Genomic DNA, 18,312 nt, shown 5'->3' with positions numbered 1-18,312 from the left:
GTTTAAATGGGCATGATGGTGTTTCCTTCCTGTGTGCAGAGTTCTCTACGAAGGGAAGGATCGTATAATTTCGGGCTGTGAAGTGATTCAAGCTACTCCGTATGGTCGTTGCGCTAATGTTAACAACAGCTCGGCTTCTTCACAACGCATCTTCATCACCTACCGAAGGGCCCCTCCAGTGCGACCCCAGAATTCACTGGCAGTGACAGATATCTGTGTTATTGTTACTAGCAAAGGGGAAACCCCTCCTCACACATTCTGTAAAGTGGATAAGAATTTAAATTGCGGTATGGTGAGTATCTGTAAGCTTGAGTTTCTTTTTCTTTCAACACATATATTTAACACATATATTTAAAGGAGGAGCTCCTTAAACTTTTCTTAGTACTATTGTAATTGTGTTCTATGACTACGTCAGAACTCCTTCATTCTTTATACTATGTGTGAGACGTCAGTTTTGTAGGTTTTGTTGCTTTGATTTCCTTTCATGTTGAAAATTTCTGTTTCATACTGATTACTTGCTATTTCAGTTTGCATATTCATGTCTAGGTGCTATTTAGGAGTAGTGCAATGAAGTTTTAATTTATTTGTTTTTAATTATCTCTCCCACACCCTTTGGGGATGCTGACACTTGGGATGAAGCAGAAACGCTTTTTTCTTAGTTATTCATTAATACCTGTGTTACTAATGCATTGTAAGGATGATAATTGCTGCTTAGAGTTTCTCAGTGTGCTTTGCTTTAATTGGTTCTCTTTTTTTTTAGTTTGTTTTACATTTAGTTTACTTGCAGTGGAATAAGTGAGGTTTTTTTAATAGTAGAGTATAGGTAGCCAAACTGCAAAAACACTACGTCAATAACCAGGTTATAGAAGTACAATAAAAGCTTCAAATTATGGGTTATGATGATTAGAACTTGACTTCCTGTAATGAGGTCCCCATAAGAATCTACTTTTAAATAAACAAGGAAACATGAAGGTGGAAATTAATCTGCTTCACTTTTGCCTGTTCTTTTGTTGAAATAGTCAGAGAGTAGTGTGGTTGTGTGTGGTGTGGTTATTTTATGTAAATCCTGTAATGTCTAAAAAGTGAGAGAAGGGTGAGTTCTCATTTTTGTCATTTACATGCACTCAGCAGCCAGCTGGTCATTTTATTCTGTAATGTTTTTTGTTAAAATACCTGATTTGTTTGTAGAGGGAGTATATTCAAATGCTTGATTTCTGTTGCTTGTTGTCATCTTTCCTGGTTCTGAGATGAAGCTTGTGTCTTTCAGTGGGGTTCCAGTGTATACCTTTGTTACAAGAAGTCTGTGCCTGCTTCTAACTCTTTAGCATATAAAGCTGGTAAGTAATTTTAGAAGCTGTCTTAACATGTTAACAAAAAGATTCAAATGCCTTGTTAAAATGAAATAGTAATGTGAGAAATTTAAGTGCTGTCTGTCAGGATACTGGTCCTGGAGGATGTTGGTTGAAATCAGCTTCTATAATGCCTTCTTTGCTCACATTATTTTTTCCCAGGGGAAGAAAAGGAATAATATTTCTCTTAATTATTTTAGTTCTTATAATGACAGGCTTGCTAACTGAGGAGCTTTAGCAAACTTTTGTCTTTGCAAACATTACACATGTATGAAAAGACTTCATATTTTTTATGTTGGTGATAATGGAGAAGGAGTAATTAAAATCCTGTTCAGATTTACTTGTATTTCCTTCTATGCCTAAACATCTTCTGTTTAATTTGGAAGCTTAATGTGTCCCTTCCCTTCAACTCTGCATCTATTTTCTTGTTCTTTATTTGAAGAGAGTGAAAAATATTCAGAACAATAAATGACAAGTCTGACTTTCAAAAAAATTTTAATGCGTTGCTACAGATTATTTTTTGTCTATGAAGAAGCCCAGAAAAACTTAAAGAAGCATTTCTGCTGAGTTTTAAGTACACTAAATTCCTTTAAAAGGAGTAAATTATCAAATAGAAGTTGAAAGAATAGATAATGAAGTTACTGTTTCACAGAACAAGCAAGATGAGCGGCAATAGTAAACCCAGGATTGTGTAGGTGTAGCTATATTTTGTGGAAAATATATTGCTTGTAATATTTAGGGCCTACAGAGCAAATGTGCTTACTTTTCTTTTTTCTTTGAGGCTTACTTTTCAGATATCCTCAAGAGAACTATGAGTCATTTCCACTGTCAGACTCTGTACCTCTCTTCTGCCTTCCTATGGGAGCTACTATTGAATGCTGGGACCCTCAAACCAAATATCCACTACCAGTGTTCTCAACATTTGTACTGACCTGCTCTTCAGCGGAAAAGGTATGGCTCCACAATGTGTTTTTGCTTTTATTTTAGATGGCTGTCATGGAGCTAGATAGGGATTATTTCTTCTGTGTTTGAAAAATACATTGTCTAATACTTCCCTTATAAAGTTATATTTCTTAAGCCTTCATGTAAGATGAAACTGGACCAAATCAGGAAGCAGCTGAAGAGTACATGCTGTTTACTCCTGTGTAGGTTGAACTATACACTTAACAAAACCAAAGGTCACAGCACGTGGCTTTCCCTGCTCTTTCATGTAATGGGAATGGAAGTGTAGTCTGTATATCAAAGAGAATTTAACACAGGTATTAGCGATGTAGCCAGTTGTTACAATTTTCACTTGGTTACCTTACGATGTGACTTTATATAACAGGGTTTGTGACTTTCTGTAACAGGGCTCTGTATATATCTCTGCATGTGAATTGAAAACTAGTTACCAGAAGGCAGGAAGGGAGGGAGAAGAAAAGTGTGCATTGAGAGGTAGTATGTGAAAGACTCTAATTTGCATGAAGGAATAGATTCAGAACATCTGAATTCTGTCTCCTAACATTCAGATTTGTCTGCTGAATCTGTATAAGGCCATCAGCATACAAAGGTACCAAAAATGTATTGTGTGGCTTCGGTTACAGGCAGGAAGGTAGTAGAGGTATTCCTGATGAAGCAAGGGAGCCTTTGCTTAGGGTTGGTCTCCCAGCTGTTGTTTCAACTTGCCAATTTTGAATGTGTGTGAACTGTATGAGGGAGTAAGTGACTGTAATGTGTTATTGGCTCTCTGTATCAGTGTGTGATTGATTAGTTCTCTAATAAACAGCAGTTTGGCTCTGTTGTGATAACAGCTCAACTTCCACTCTGTCTCACTCCCCTAATAAAAAAATTTACATACTTCTTCATTTCCAAACAGAACAAAACCACATTGCTTCAAAATATTAATATTTTGTTAGGAGGAATGCAGTAGCTGCTACTGGTTTTCTTTCCTTATTCATTTTGCTAAGCTTGCCAGCATACCTCAGTTATGAAACACAGACAAATAGATAAGGAGTATTAGAAAATATCTTTTTAAATTGATAAAATGAGGGAAGTCAAAGCTAAAATAGTTTTATTGTTTAGTTTGGTAATGATAGGGGAATTTACTGAACAGAAACATTTAATGATGTTAATGAGAGTTTGGGTTTGAGATTTTGGGGTTGTTTTTGACCCAGATGATTAATGGATAAGGTTTTGTTACAAAATGAAGGTTTGGTTCCTTCCCTTTCAAGTGAGTATGAATTCTCACTGGTTGAGAAAGGTGCAATGAAAATGAGGAAGAAAGTTCAAGGCATTTTGTTTACAGGGTTGTTTTATGCATGTTACACAAATAAAGTCATTTCATAAGATACTAGCAAAAGCACTGTAGTGTGTGCAAACTCCAAAGACTTAAAGGTGCATCAGAAGTTCTAGTCCATATTCCTGTTAAATACTGGGCCTGCTTAGCTGTTTTTCTTCATCTTGTAGGTTTATGGTGCTGCTATCCAGTTTTATGAGCCTTATCCCCGGGAGCTGCTAACAGAAAAACAGCAATCACAGCTGGGTCTTCTGACGACTGTAGAGAGAAAAGTGATTACTTCCAAGTCCATCAATTCAAACAAATGCATCTGTCTTCTCTCACACTGGCCTTTCTTTGAAGCATTTCGAAAATTTCTTATGTTCATCTACAAACTCTCTGTCTCTGGACCTCATCCTCTTCCCATTGAAAAGTATGTAAAACATTTTTGAAGTTGCTATGGGAATGTAGTCATTATCTCAAGAAATCATGTGATTTGTGCATGTCACAGTTGCTATAGTTGCTATGATTGATCCACCATCATGTTTGCTTTGTTTAGCTTATGTTGTACTGATAGAAATTATTGCTGCTTCTATTTAATAGTACTGGCTCTTGCAGTGCTAGCAAAGCTAACTGGATTTTAGTCTGGGTCTTTTTTAGAGTATGTCAAGCCTGTTTACCTTTCTTTTAGTTACATCAAGCCCTGAACAGGCTGTGCTGTGATACATGCTACATTTCCAGTCCAGTGTTTTAGCTTAGTAAATGTAAGCTCAGTAATGCTGTACATCAGTGGTGAATATCTATGTTTGTTTCCAAGCATTGCTGCTAATTCATGTCTATGATTATGTGTGCAAACTCTGCAGAGGATGCTTGTCATGGTCCTGAAAGTTTGCTGGAAAATGGTGTTACATTCAAGTAAGATGGATGTTAAGAAATCCAGCAAAATACTTTCTCTTAGCAGAATCTCTTTAGAAACTGGAGAACAGTGTTAGGCTGCCTGGGATTTGAAGTGGCTTGCCAAAATGCCAGTATGTTCTTATCTTTTGCTTACATAACTGAAGCTGCCAGTATTAATTTTCAGACATGCAATTGAGTGAATGAAGCTTCTTCATTTTGGCTTGCATAAACAGGCTCTTGGACTTTTCAAAAGAGTAAAGAAATCTTAAAATCTTTCTAAAAAATGCTACCATATTAATTCTAAAATGTCGTTAACATTGTTTTCAGCCCTTCATTACACCCTGATGCTGTTTTTTAAATATCTTGTCTTCTTTGCAGGCATATATCCCATTTTATGCACAATATACCTTTCCCTTCACCACAAAGGCCAAGGATTCTTGTGCAGGTAAGCAACGATTTTCATTCATTTTAAGCTGCAGCAACAGCAAACCATCTCTTTCTTTTGGTTTCTTTATTTTTTTTTTACTTGGGCTGGAATACGTACCTCCTGGAAGAGAGAGGGGAGGATGTAGATGGGCTGGCCTTCTCTCACATTGATACAATCCTGGGACAGCTTAGCAGAGGAAACAAACTCTTTCATACTTCAGGTGGTGCAGATGGCAGAAGTGTCCTACTTGCACTTTTGAAATATTTGCCATATATTGTGCTTTCATTTTATAGGCACCATTTGCATTACTTCAGTGGTAGGGTTGTTTTCTGTCTTCCCCTCATTTGTCCACCCACTGCTGTGGGGCAGAGGTTAGTCCCCTGGGGCGCTGTCTCTTGTGCTTCTCTGTTTAGTCACCCAGCAGCGGTTACATGCTCAACACTGAGTCACAGATGATTTCCTGCAATTCTCAGAATTGTTTCAGTGACTAATACGAGCTCTGTTCACTTAGTGAACCCGAGTCCCAAAGTCACTGTGTCTGTATGCCAGGCAGTTTATGAGACTATGGATATATATTTATATTGGAATGTTATACTGTATTAACTTTGGGGTTGTTCTTGTCAATCACATATTACTTTGTGTGTTTCAGCTTTCTGCCCATGATGCATTAATATTGTCACAGCCAGTTTCTACACCATTGCCATTAAGGTATCATTATTAATGCTTTAAATGTATGCTACTTGAAAAAATCAGAGGCAAGCAGGAGTCAGTCATAGAAGAAAGTCAAATATTAGTGCAATATCATGAGGTATTGTAAACAGGAAGCTCAATGTGTGTTTATATGCAGTTTTGTCTTGACATACACGTGCCCCTTGTGGAAGTATAAGATCACTAATTATCCTGAAATAAAGATGAATTGCCAGATTATTGCAGGAACTCTAAAGGAATAAGAAGGCATTTGTGAGGAGAAAAAAATACCCATATTTAAGGATCTTGTGTTTTCAGAACCAATGTGGTAAGCAAAATTTAATAGCATAGAGACTGCTATCTTGCTTTTTTCTCCTTTTTGGATCCAAGAGAGACAATAACATCAAGCAGTTAGGTGAAATCCATGTTTGCCCAAGTGTGCAAACATTTTGGGAATTCAAGGGTAGACCTCCAAATTAGTATTTGTGCTTGAAGGTTGATGCAGTGTCTGTGGATGCTTCCTGCATCTTCAGGGTTAGACCTCCCTATGATTGTGACACGTGGTTTTATTTTAACACTTCTGTTCATCTTTTTTTTCAAGTTAGAAACCAAAATCTTCTCCCTTTTTATTCTCTCTACCCATTATCATATAATATTCTAACATTATCATATAATCATATGGTTATATGATGATAACATCATATGATGATAACATTGTCATATAATATTCTTTATGCAGAATCCCATCTTTAATCACATTTGTTACATGAGCATTTGGTTAAAAAATTGCAGTCAGGCACTAAATTGCAAAACAACATGTAAGAACTTTTTTAAGGACAGATTTTACACCCATGTACTCAAAGATGTCAGTACAATTCCTAAATGCATACAGTTTCAACAAATTGATTGGAGGCTAAACCGCAGAAAATAAAAGCATGTCTCCAACAGAATGATGGATTAATTTTGACTCACACAGGAATTTGATGCTGTGATTCTAAGAACAAACGGATACTCTAGTTCATGATTCTTGTGTGAGATAACTGATCATATGAAACTGCTGGTGTTATTTTTTTTGAATTTTGTTATTTTGGTGTTATTTTGTTTGAATTAGCTTTGCTTTGTTGGTGTGATGACAAGATGCCAGTGCATGTTTGAGAGATAGTGCTGTAACCAACACAAATTTAGCAGTAGCATGGTTTAGTGTATGTTTCTTTAGCAATAGAATTTAAATTTAGGTTTCTTTGGGGTAGTACAAGCCTTAAAATGATGTCATAGCTATTGGTTAGATAGATAGGTGTTTGATGTGTATTAACACCATTCAACTAGTTGATCCCAAACATTGACAGTTGTCAGAAAATTTGATGGTAGTGAATTTTTTTTGAGCTCTGTAACATTTTTCTTTTCTTCTCCTTTCCCATCCACTCCTTAGTGGAGCAAACTTTAGCACTCTACTCATGAATCTTGGACCAGAAAACTGCGCCACTCTGTTACTGTTTGTATTACTAGAAGGCAAGATCCTCCTCCATTCCCTTAGACCGGCTGTGTTGACAGGAGTTGCTGAAGCTGTAGTAGCTGTGAGTACGAAGTGTTCTATACTGCAGTAAGAGAAATTGATTTAAACATCACAGTTGTAACAAGGCTTTAAGTTAAAATTACTGATGTACTAAATGGTCATAGCAATAGCATTTACTTCAATTGCTCTATCTAGTAACTCTTAGAAAGATCATGATTTTTGCATAGCTGAGAGTTATACTGTATTAAAGTAACAAACGTGGGGACCTTTTTCTGATAGTGTTACAAAGCTTTTAGTAATTTCATTTCAATGTGCTGCATGTAACTTCTTGTTTTTTCTTGTACAGTATCTGTTGTCTTTTTTTAATGCATTTATTTCATTTAATTTTTCCTTCAGATGATATTTCCATTTCAGTGGCAATGTCCATATATCCCCCTCTGTCCTTTGTCTCTGGCCACCGTACTCAGTGCACCTCTTCCATTTATTGTTGGAGTTGATTCACGATACTTTGATCTGTACGATCCACCACAGGATATTGTGTGCATTGACTTAGACACAAACATGGTCTACATGTAAGTTCTATGGAGATTTTACATTTTCTGTAGATGAAGAGATTGCTGAAGTGCTCAGGAGACAAAATTGTTTAACACAGTTTGATCCAACGTGGTTTGTTTCTTACTGTCCCTTTTTTTCTCTCATTTCTAAAGCTTTAAAGTAAATTAAAACTTAGTAAGTCAAGGATCAACACTTCACATGTGATGCAGATCTTGCTATAAATGCAGTAACAATGGTAAGTAACTAGGGAAAGGATTACCCCCCTGTACTGGGTGTTGCTGAGGCCATATCTCAAATGCTGTGTTCAGTTCTGAGCACTTCACAAGAAAGAATTGAGGTGTTGGAGCATGTCCAGAGAAGGTGGTGGAGGGTCTGAAGCACAAGGGATGTGAGGAGCAGATGAGGGATCTGGTTTGTGTAGTGTGTAGAAAGGGATCCTGAGGAAGACCTTATCACTCCCTACAACTGCCTGAAAGGAGGCTGTAGCCAGATGGAGGTCAGTCTCTTGTCCCAGGTAACAAGCAGCAAGACTAAAGGAAATGGCCTCAAGTTGCACCACGGGAGCTTTAGATTAGATAGTAGGAAAACTTTATTCACTCATGGTCAGGCATTGGAATTGACTGCTCAGAGGAGTGGCTGAATCACTAGCCCTAGAGGGTATTTAAAGGCATATGGATGCATTGCTTGTTTTAGTGGTGGACATGGTTTTGTGGTAATCATGACAGTGTTATTTAAGTGGCTGGACTTAATCATCTTAAAGCAACCTACATGAACATGAATGCTTCAGGATCTTTCATAATAACTCTTGACACTATCTTGCACTTGGGCTACTTTATATTAGTGTGCATAAAAAATTTTTCTGAGGTTACAAGGACCATGTTTTTTGTGAGCCCAATCAAGCAAAATTTGGTGTCTCACTACATTAATTCTAAAATACTTTAACTTAATTATTGTATTGTAATATAGTACTTTTCTTAAATTGAAGTGTTCCTTGAACATTTTCTTTGCACCTTCTTGAGGAGAGGCTAATTCAGAATAATTCTTCTGGGTTTCTGTAATGTGAGCACAAATAACAGAAAGGAAAAATTGTTTTTTTCAGTATTTAGTAACTACTTTTCCATTTTTAACTAGAGCATAAATAGAAACGTAGATCTAAGCTAGCTCAAGATGAGGGTGATCATCACTAATTCAAGTGCACATCTTTGTGCAAATTTTGTTTTACTTATCATGTAATTTTTTAACACTTGACTTTTTTTTTTTGCTCACTTGAGTTAGAGTTAGTAATTTGACCTGTGGATCAGTGAAATGCTTACTGGATTTTTACTGTCTCAGAAGGACCCTTCCTCTACTGATGCCAATGTATCCTTTACATTACTGACATACATTTTTTGTTAGTAGCATCAGAGGAATTGGTAAACAATGAAACAAATTGTGTTTGTTTTTTCTATCTGGTGTTTTTTTCTCCTCCCCCTAAGTCTCCATGAAAAGCACTTCAAAAATAATTTTCATCAGTTTATAACAAAGTATTATGCCACCAAGAGAATAGTTGTAGGTATTGTGAAAAAAGAATGTATTGAATAAAGTCATGACAGATGATAACTTAATCATTTGAAGATACTTGCAGGGAAAAAAAAACCTCAGTATTTCTGTTCATAAGTAGAATGGAAGTTGAGGATTGTATTGCAGAAAAATAGAGATGAAACCAGGAGAATTTGCAGGGAGATAGGGATATCAAGATGCTTTAGGACTGTTAAAAAGACCAAGTACCAACATTACTTGGATTGGTTGTTGAACTAAAAATCTACTAGTGGCTGACCTCTTATGAGGCAGTCAGCTGGAAAGGCTTTCCCACCCTTTCTTTTACTGTCTTATAAGCCCATTTCTCTTTCAATAGTGAATTGATCTCTTCTGGTTTTGCTGCCCATTTTTCATTTATCCTATTTATACATGTTTGACTTCCGAGGAGTTTGGCATTTGTAACTTTAGACTTTGGTAAATGTGAGGTATTCGTAGCTGCATTATAAAGCATTTTTAACCTGGCAATGAGTGTATCTTTCAGTTTTGGAGGTGTGTAAGTAAGCCCAAATCTCCATAAAGCACTTTGTGTTGAAAATAATATAGAATTATGAAAATACTGAGTTATTAGGGAATAAAGATTTTTTTTCACTTAATTTTATCCACATCGGTTTCTGACTCTTTTTAATTCTATGGCAATGCAGTAGTCCTGGATTTATTTGTTTGCTTGTTTAGGTGTAAAAGCATTTAATAGCACTGTTGCTGACTTGGAAAGACTGCTTAATAGAAAAATCAATTTCTAGAGCAAGTATGCTGCTTTCTTAAGCTATACCAAAAAATACTAAATACCTTTTATTCAAAATAAATAATATCTAAAATAAAATAATCTAAAAATAAGTAAAAATATCTTTTATTCATTCAGCATCTTCCTTATTATTTTTAATTTTTTAAACTCTCTCTGTGATACTTAATGAGCCTTCAGTGTTGGCTAGCCTTTTTAGGGCAAAGATTTGAAAGTTTGTTTTATTTTCTAAGCAGGACTTTTTTCCTGTCACTTTTGGAATGGTACTACTTATATTGTTTATAGGCATGCCATTATTGTGGGGGAAGAATGGGCAAAGGCATCCATAAGGATGGAATTTTTCTTTAACTCCGTGAACGTTGGCTTCCTTTCTAAGATATTTCTGTGTTCATGCCAATAAAGCAAATAATAATGGAAGAAGTATTTCACAGATGCAAAGTGTGAAAACAACTAGTCCCAGTATCAGCTTGGGTAGTAATAACTGGTTAGGTTTCAGGGCAAAGAGGTTTGTTATATTCTCTGTAACAGCAGTTCTCTCCCATCTTCTGCCTTCCAGAAAGAGTCATAGAAGTTCTTGGGATTTATTCCCTTCTCTTTATTTATATCCAACTGCTAAAGGAGGTCTATTATATCTGTTGTTGTCCTTAAAGAAGTTGAGCATTCCTTTAGGCAATCTACCCCACTGCTTAATCAACTGCATCATTTTCCATCTGTGAACTGAATTCCCAGTCTTTCTAGTACCTGTTAGACTGTGAAGATGGGACTGGGTTGCCATAGACATATAGCAAAGTACCGTATGATCATCAAGTTGTCAGACTGATCTGGCTTCTTTCAGTAACATGTTGTATTCAGAACTGCCTTTATTTGAAGGAGCAGTAGTATGGCAGGTTTGTGGACTGCCATAGTCTAGAAATAGACTTTATATAATAATCACAGACAGAAGAGTGTGCTTAAATAATGTTGGCAAGGCTGATAAAAAAGTTGAAAGAGTCTATAAAGTCTAAATTAAGTCTGAAGGCAGATCTCCTTGCAGACTGGAGGAAACTGCTCATTGCTCACTTTATACTGTTTTGTATCTGAATAAATAAAATTCTGAGTTATGTCAGTCCCATTTTTTTTAGTTTTAACAAATAGATACAGTGACAAGATTTCAAAACAATTTTAAGGTACTGTCTTCTGTAAATGAAGCAACTTAAAGCTGTTGACATTATTCTTTTTTATATTGTCTCTATTTTATATGTCCTTTTTTGTCTCTCCTGTGTTTTAGATCGGATGATAAGAAGAACACCAACTGGAAGCAGTTTCCTAAAAAGCCATGTAAAAGTCTTCTCAGCTCCTTAAAGAAACTGCACCCACAGCTTGCAGCAGGTGAAATAGACACAATAAGAACTTCTAATTAGTATATAAATGTAATTATTTCCTCCTATCACATGCAGTGTGATTTTTTTGTTAGACTCTTTAAATGTGAATTCTTAGAATTTAATCTCTTTTTTGTCCTTTAGTCCTGGTCATGTCAGCCTCTCATCCAGCAGCACCTCCAGGTCCTTGGCAGAGATCTGTTCATCCCCCAGCCTGTGCTGATACTGGGGGTTTTCCTACCTCAGGGTGCATCATCTTGCACTTGGTCTTGTTAAATCTTAGGAGATTTCCATGGGCTCAGTTCCTGAGTTTGTCCAACTCCCTCTGGATGGCATCCCATTCCTCAGGCATGTCAACATTATCACTCAGCTTGGTGTCATCTTCAAACTTGCTGTGGGTGCACTTGATCCCTTTGTCTGTGTTTTTCATAATAAATAACACAGGCCCTGATTCAGACCCCTGAGGGACCCACTGATGTCCTTCGGGGCTCTAAACCATTCACCACTGACTTCTGGATGGGACTAACCAATTTCTTATCTATCTAGCAGTCCACCTGTCAAATCCATCTGTCTCCAGTTTAGAGAGAAGATGTTGTGAGGGTCTATGTCAAAGGCTTTACACAGTTCTAGAGATCTCTAGCCCTTCCATTGCCCGCTGATGTAGTCACTCCATCACAGAAGGTCACTGGGTTGGGCATGCAGGACTTGCTCTTGGTGAAGCTGTGCTATTGTCTCAAGTCACCTCCCTGTTCTCCCTGTGCCTTAGCACAGCTTCTAGGATGATCTATTCCATGATCTTCCCAGGCACAGAAGGGAGGCTGTTGGGGTGGTAGTTGCCTGGGTCCAGTGCTTGTGAATATCTTCGATAATGACTTTTCTACCACAATAATAGAGTAGCTGATTTTTGGCAAATTGTTTTGTCAAAAGAAAAATAACGGGTGTCTGTATTCAGTCTAATGTCTTTGACAGATAAGAGCAAAGTTCTAACTGATAACAGTTTTCAGGTATTGTTTCTTTCTAACTGAAAATAGATTCTTTCACGTAAGATGGTTCAGGGAATGTAAAGTTATATTGTTATGGGGAAGGAAACTACGATGACTTCATAGGTGTACCTAAGATACAGAAAATTCATAAATGACAAAAGCAAAAAATTATATTAATTAAGAGATAGGTGTTCCTGCCTTAGTTTTCTGTGATTTTTTTTCAAATAGCCTTTACTTCATCTGTTAGAAAATCTTAACTTTTATGTTTATCAGCAGTGCATATCATTCATTAGGAATTGCTTCCTAATTCTGTTTTGAGCACAACCAGTGGTCTCTGTTAAACATTTTTTCTATTTTGGCAATATTATAATAGCTGTGTTGTAATATTTATTTATATTTATGTAGAGGTATTTTATTATTATAACTGATATTTTTGTTACAAGTGTGGAACTGTTATTTTCATCAATACCTGAAAATAGCTGTTTTTTTAAGAATGCAAGAGTAAACTCTAGATGTCACATACTTGTTTCCACCATTTAGTGCACTAAAATGTTAGGATTGATGTTAGAAAAGTAGTTTTAGATGTGTATTCTTCAGAACAGGAAAAACATGGTGTAACAAATGAGTGATTTAGGTCACTTAAAGAATCAGCAGCAAAGCTATTAGCAAAAGCAGGTTTCATATGAATTTGTAAAAGCACAACAAAGTTCAGTAGCAAGATTCACTCTATCACTGATGACGAACAAAAGAAAAATTAGATTAGAATCAAGGTAGAATGATTTTAACAAAGTCTGGAAATGCAAAGGGGCAAGGGTATAAAGAGCTAGGGGAGACACTTCTGTAGAGTCAAGAGGTTCTCAAGAGTCAAGAGAGGACCCACTTGCTTTCTAAATTCCTGATGGAGTCTAGGTGCAACTGAATCAAAAGTCAGCCTTAGGCCAAGGGGCCAAATCCTAACTAAGCCCCAGGTTTGTCTAAAGGATTTAGCAGCACTTAGTCCTTGACTGATATAACATTTACAAAGTGATTTAAGAAGATTTACTGTAAGCACTGCAGTAACTTCATTACAGATCTGAGATGGAAATATTGATACTGTACTTCCCATTGTGTGTTTAAATCCATTGACACGTACACGCACACAGACCCAAAGAATTGTGTGCAAATGTATATGTACTTGTTGAAAATTCACTTTGAGTTCAGTGAGATAATCCCATCCCTTGACAACACTCAAGGGGTGACAGGTTGAGCTTTGAGGATTGGGTGGTACCCAGTTGTCGCTACCGGACACGCAAGAATGCAAGCACACTACGGTTCTCTAGGTGAAGCAAGAAAGAGGAAGTTTATTTTCTGACTCTAACATTTATAGTTTTCTAAAAGTGACAGTGGATTGGAGGGTGATAGGGACACTTCTCCAATGACACTGGTCAAACCAGTAGTCTATCAACTTTCTCTTCTTCCATAGAAGAAGACAAAACAATCAGTTATTTACAGAAAGTGTCTGGAACAGTTCACCACAAGAATGTGTATATCAGAAGGCTTAGAAAATCTTAAAAAACCAGGGTGACACCCAGTACTGGACGGGGCAGCCCAGACCCTTTCAGCAGGTTTCAGCAATGGTCCTCAGAGTATGGCATGGCAAACTAGAGAGCTGATGGACACAGAGAGGTCCCACTGAGAATTAGGTGCTAGTGCAGTCATAACTGCCCAGGAAAACTAAGAGGCCTGGCTTGGGACTAATCTTCATAGTGTCACAAAATTATTGTCTTCAGTCATCTGTCAGTCTTCATCCTGTGGACTGAAAACTACTGGAATTTTCCTCAAAAGTCCAGTAATAATAATAATAATAAAAACAACAACAACAACAACAACATTCTGTTTAAGCTATGAATCAGTCAAATAGTGTTCCAAGACTATCCATTAGGCAAGAACTGTTTTTTAAGCAGCAGCAGTTCCTGAGAACAACCAATATTTCTGATGAGCTGAAGGGGACCTTAACTGCTCAGAAGCCATTAATCAAGGCCTAGGCCTAGAGAGAATGCCTGAGGAAGCTGGAGGTTGTAAAGCAGCCCAAAAGGAGCTTGGCTGGGGCAGGGAGTGTAAAAAACTACCACACATGGTGCTTTGTGTTTATATTTAAAGACTATATTCAATTGAGTATGAAATAGCATTAACTGAGCTGACATCCTTGTTTTGTGTCATAGACTGCTACATGAGTTAGGAAAACACACTTTTGAGATAACCTTTAATGTCAACCCATTCAGCTGGAAAATAATCACGGGATTTCTAGTGCTTATCACATTATGAACATGGGCAAACAGAAACAAATTTTTGAATGCACTGAATTTTTATTAAAGGCTTGTATATGTTGCTCATTGCTAGTTCACAGGAAGACTCAAGAAGGCTCTGCAGTGGAAATGACTCCTATAGAGGCAGATTTCTCCTGGCAGAAGAAGATGATAGAACTTGAGATGTTGATCCAGGAAGCATTTCTCCGTTTCATGGCATCTATTTTGAAGGGTTACAGAACATTCCTCAAGCCAATCACACAGGCACCTTCAAATAAAGCAACTGCTGCTGATTCATTGTTTGATCATCAAGGTGAGGGTGGGGCAAACAAGCTGCTGATAGCATTGGCAGTGTTACAACTTCAGAGCTGAAGAGCTGCATAACTTTAAAAGGTCAAAGTTCCCTTTGGTTGTACAGTTCTTGGCAATATTTAAAATTGCAGTTGTCTAAAGTTAAGCTATTCAGAGTTGATTGGAACACAGACACATACATATAGGACTGCAGGTTTGCACTAGCTCCAGTATTAGAAAAAGCTTCTGTTTAGTAGCATGATGCCCTCTCATCATGGCATATTCTGCAAGGGCATCTCTTGGGAATTAAAAAATATTTCTCAACTTGTATGATGCAAAAATGCTAAAAACCCAGTAATGAGGTGTGAAGTAATGATCTTGGTAGAAATTGAAAAATAGTAGCGAATGGGGCAGAAATCAGAAATATGGCAAGCAAGAAACGATAGCTGACAAATGTCACTTACCTTATCACTGTTAACTATTCAGATCTGTTCATGAGTCAGATGCTACATAAAGTGTCACAGGGGTTTTGTCTGTGGTAGTGTTTTGGGTCTTGTTTCTTCTTTTGGGGTTGTTGATTTTTTTAAAATTACTGTTTAAGATATTTGAGAAGAGATTTTTAGGAAATCATTTGTAGAGTTTTCAATTTTATCAAGCCCATCACCTTTTAGAATAACGTAATTTTTATTTTAGTGTTGTTTTAGCTGTTGGATGCTTTTGTACAAGGTCATCTTTTTCTTGCACAATGAATCAACAAACAGAGTGAGAAGGGATTACATCGGTGTGACTGGTTGCCAAGGATGTGAAAAACCAGCTATTAAAAATGCTGTTAATTTTAATCTTCCAAATGCAAATAGATATGAGTAGTTGTTATTGATAAAGCAAATACGTATGTATTAGCATCTTCAGTAATTTATATTGATTATTGATTTATATGATTTATGTTTATTAACTCATTTCATGTATTAATTTCTTATGGAACTTTAGCTGGTATTTAGTTGTGTGTTCCCTTTTATTACCAGGATTTTTAAAAAGCAGAGACCGGGCCTATACAAAGTTTTACACGCATCTCACCAAGACACAGATATTCAGCCGCTTTATTGAAGAGTGCAGTTTTGTGAGTGACAAGGATACTGGCTTGGCATTTTTTGATGACTGCATAGAAAAGGTGAAAAATATACTATTACATAATATTGTTCTGTTCACTTTGTGTTACTGTCCTGTCCTTCAGTTGGGAAGGTACATAACTTCTGCAGGGAGTATTCAAAAGGATTGGAATTCTTGGTGGTTATTGCTTTTTCCTTTCTTCATCTTCTTCTGTGGTCATAATTCCTGTGTTGTTGGAGAAAATTTTAATTAAAGGCCTGTAGGATTTCAATATATAAGATAATGTGAGAATTACCAGTAGCTGACACTTCAGGAAAATACCATCCATGTCTTCCCATTAAATGTTAATTTCCTCCCTCTAATGTAGAATTGCTACCAATAGTCATCTGCCATGACCAAAAACATCATTGTAGTTTTTCCCACAATTTCAGCTTTAAAAATGCCTAGTGTTTCAGATGTGGTCAGGACTGGTTTATGCAGTTTTTTCATTACATGCATGTTTTAGGAGAAAGATTGCTCCTTTTTTTTTCTTTCTATTTTTTAATGTAGTCACATCAGTATAGTTTTGGTCTAGATAGGTAATGGAGTTTATAGCTTCATCTTTGAAATTCCAAGTTCACAATATTAAAATTACGAGCTATAGAATTGTATTTTTTTTAAGGCATGTGTACATGATTCTTCTTGGGAGAACCTTCATATTTATAACAAGTTTTTATAGACTGTGAGTCTTTGATTCAGTATTGGTTCTAATTACATTAATATTTGTGAATAGACAAAAGTTTATTTGCCTTTCCTTTTCTCTGCTAAATGTGGGGTATGCATCTAGAGAATACTTTGTTAATAATTTATTATGCCGGTTGTCATATTGGAAATAGCTGCAAAACAGGAATTTCTCTCAACTAAATAAAATGAAAGCACTTTTCCTTTGATAGATTAAGGGTTTTGTATTCAGTAGATACTGTCAGCAGATTGAAAGTATGGTGGTTACTGAATTACTGATTACTGCTGATTCTTCACTGAAGTATTTGAAAAAGAGGTTAATTGCCTCTATAGTAATATGGAAAATTTCCATTTCTTCTTTAATATTTCAGCAAGTGGCACAGGTTTAATATAATTATTTAGGATTTTGATTTTGAGTGGAGAAGAAACTCTTAATATTTTTTTTTCTTTTCCCAGCTCTTTCCAGATAAAGGAACGGAAAAAGGAGAGAAGGTACTTCTGCCCTTGAAAATGTTTAGGAATATCTGATCATGAAATAAAAATGGAAATACAAGGCTGTGGACTTGATATTTGAGTAATTAGAACAAGTATAATTTATATATATCCAGTCAAATACAGTGTATATTAAATATATTTTTTACATATTCCAACATAATTGACATTTTAAAGGACATTTTGTTACAAAGACAAACTCTGTACTTAATGTACAAACTCTGTTTTCAGGTTGATGTAGATTCTGTTGAAGATACACGCTTGATTGAGCTTGATGAGTCACAAAAAAGTGAACACACAGTGTTCATAATGCCACCAGAACCACCTGCTGATGATGGACAGGACCAAGTGCCAAAATACAGGTACAAGTTAGACAGTCACATAGAGTGAAACTAGGGTGTCTGTGTTGGTTAGCAGGGCAGGTGTTCTGTGCTGGTGCAAGAATTGCCTTAATACAGTATTCAGAAGAACTCTTTGAAAGATATGAACTGCCCAGAATCTAGTAAGTTTCCGAACCTCTAGAAGTCAGTGTTTTGGGTGTTTATATGCAAGGGCATGTGGAATATGGTATTAATTTTTCAATAACTTCTTGCCACCTTTATAGTAATACTTTTCTGCATGTATTCAGTGTCCTTCTTCCTGTTTAGCCATTTGTGTGTATTTTGTAGCAAGTGCAGTGTTCTTTGTTCCATGTTGGGAATGATGAAGGGTGGGTTATGACTCTACCGAGTACTACTGATCTGCAGGTGATGAACCAGAAGAGCAAAACATGCACTCCACTTTTCAGATTTCTTGCATTCAGTCTTTTTCAGCCCTGTACAAGAAGTGTGGAGTTTCAGACACTCTGGGTACAATTTATTTCTTCCTGTCTCTCTTGATCATGGGATCATGAATTTTCTGGGTTTTGCTGTTGTCTTTGTTAATCACCGTCTGTGCTCCCCTGACCTTCATGACGTGGTTAGCAGTCTGGTTCTTATTTCCATTGTCCTTGGAGGCTTAATATCCAAGGCATCTTCTTGTAGTATTTTTGTGAATAAGGCTAAAAGTATCTTGCTGTTTTATTTTTCTCCTGGTTCT

General features: G+C 36.6%; 1 protein-coding gene across 1 annotated transcript in view; it reads left to right on the top strand.

Annotated features, from left to right (window-relative positions):
* The window catches only part of DENND4C (DENN domain containing 4C), a 59,524-nt gene that overhangs the window by 16,926 nt on the left and 24,286 nt on the right, over positions 1-18,312 (top strand). Inside the window, exons 3-15 of the mRNA XM_031056884.1 lie at positions 40-292; positions 1,268-1,337; positions 2,131-2,300; positions 3,795-4,036; positions 4,879-4,945; positions 5,577-5,635; positions 7,044-7,188; positions 7,524-7,699; positions 11,267-11,367; positions 14,720-14,938; positions 15,939-16,084; positions 17,200-17,235; positions 17,467-17,597. Coding sequence (XP_030912744.1) covers positions 40-292; positions 1,268-1,337; positions 2,131-2,300; positions 3,795-4,036; positions 4,879-4,945; positions 5,577-5,635; positions 7,044-7,188; positions 7,524-7,699; positions 11,267-11,367; positions 14,720-14,938; positions 15,939-16,084; positions 17,200-17,235; positions 17,467-17,597 — 1,815 coding nt within the window. The remainder of the gene's footprint in view (positions 1-39; positions 293-1,267; positions 1,338-2,130; positions 2,301-3,794; positions 4,037-4,878; positions 4,946-5,576; positions 5,636-7,043; positions 7,189-7,523; positions 7,700-11,266; positions 11,368-14,719; positions 14,939-15,938; positions 16,085-17,199; positions 17,236-17,466; positions 17,598-18,312) is intronic.

The sequence above is a fragment of the Geospiza fortis genome, unplaced genomic scaffold (genome assembly GCF_000277835.1).
Source record: "Geospiza fortis unplaced genomic scaffold, GeoFor_1.0 scaffold12, whole genome shotgun sequence".
In the NCBI taxonomy this organism is placed as follows: domain Eukaryota; kingdom Metazoa; phylum Chordata; class Aves; order Passeriformes; family Thraupidae; genus Geospiza; species Geospiza fortis.
This window is presented reverse-complemented; position numbering and strand designations above follow the sequence as displayed.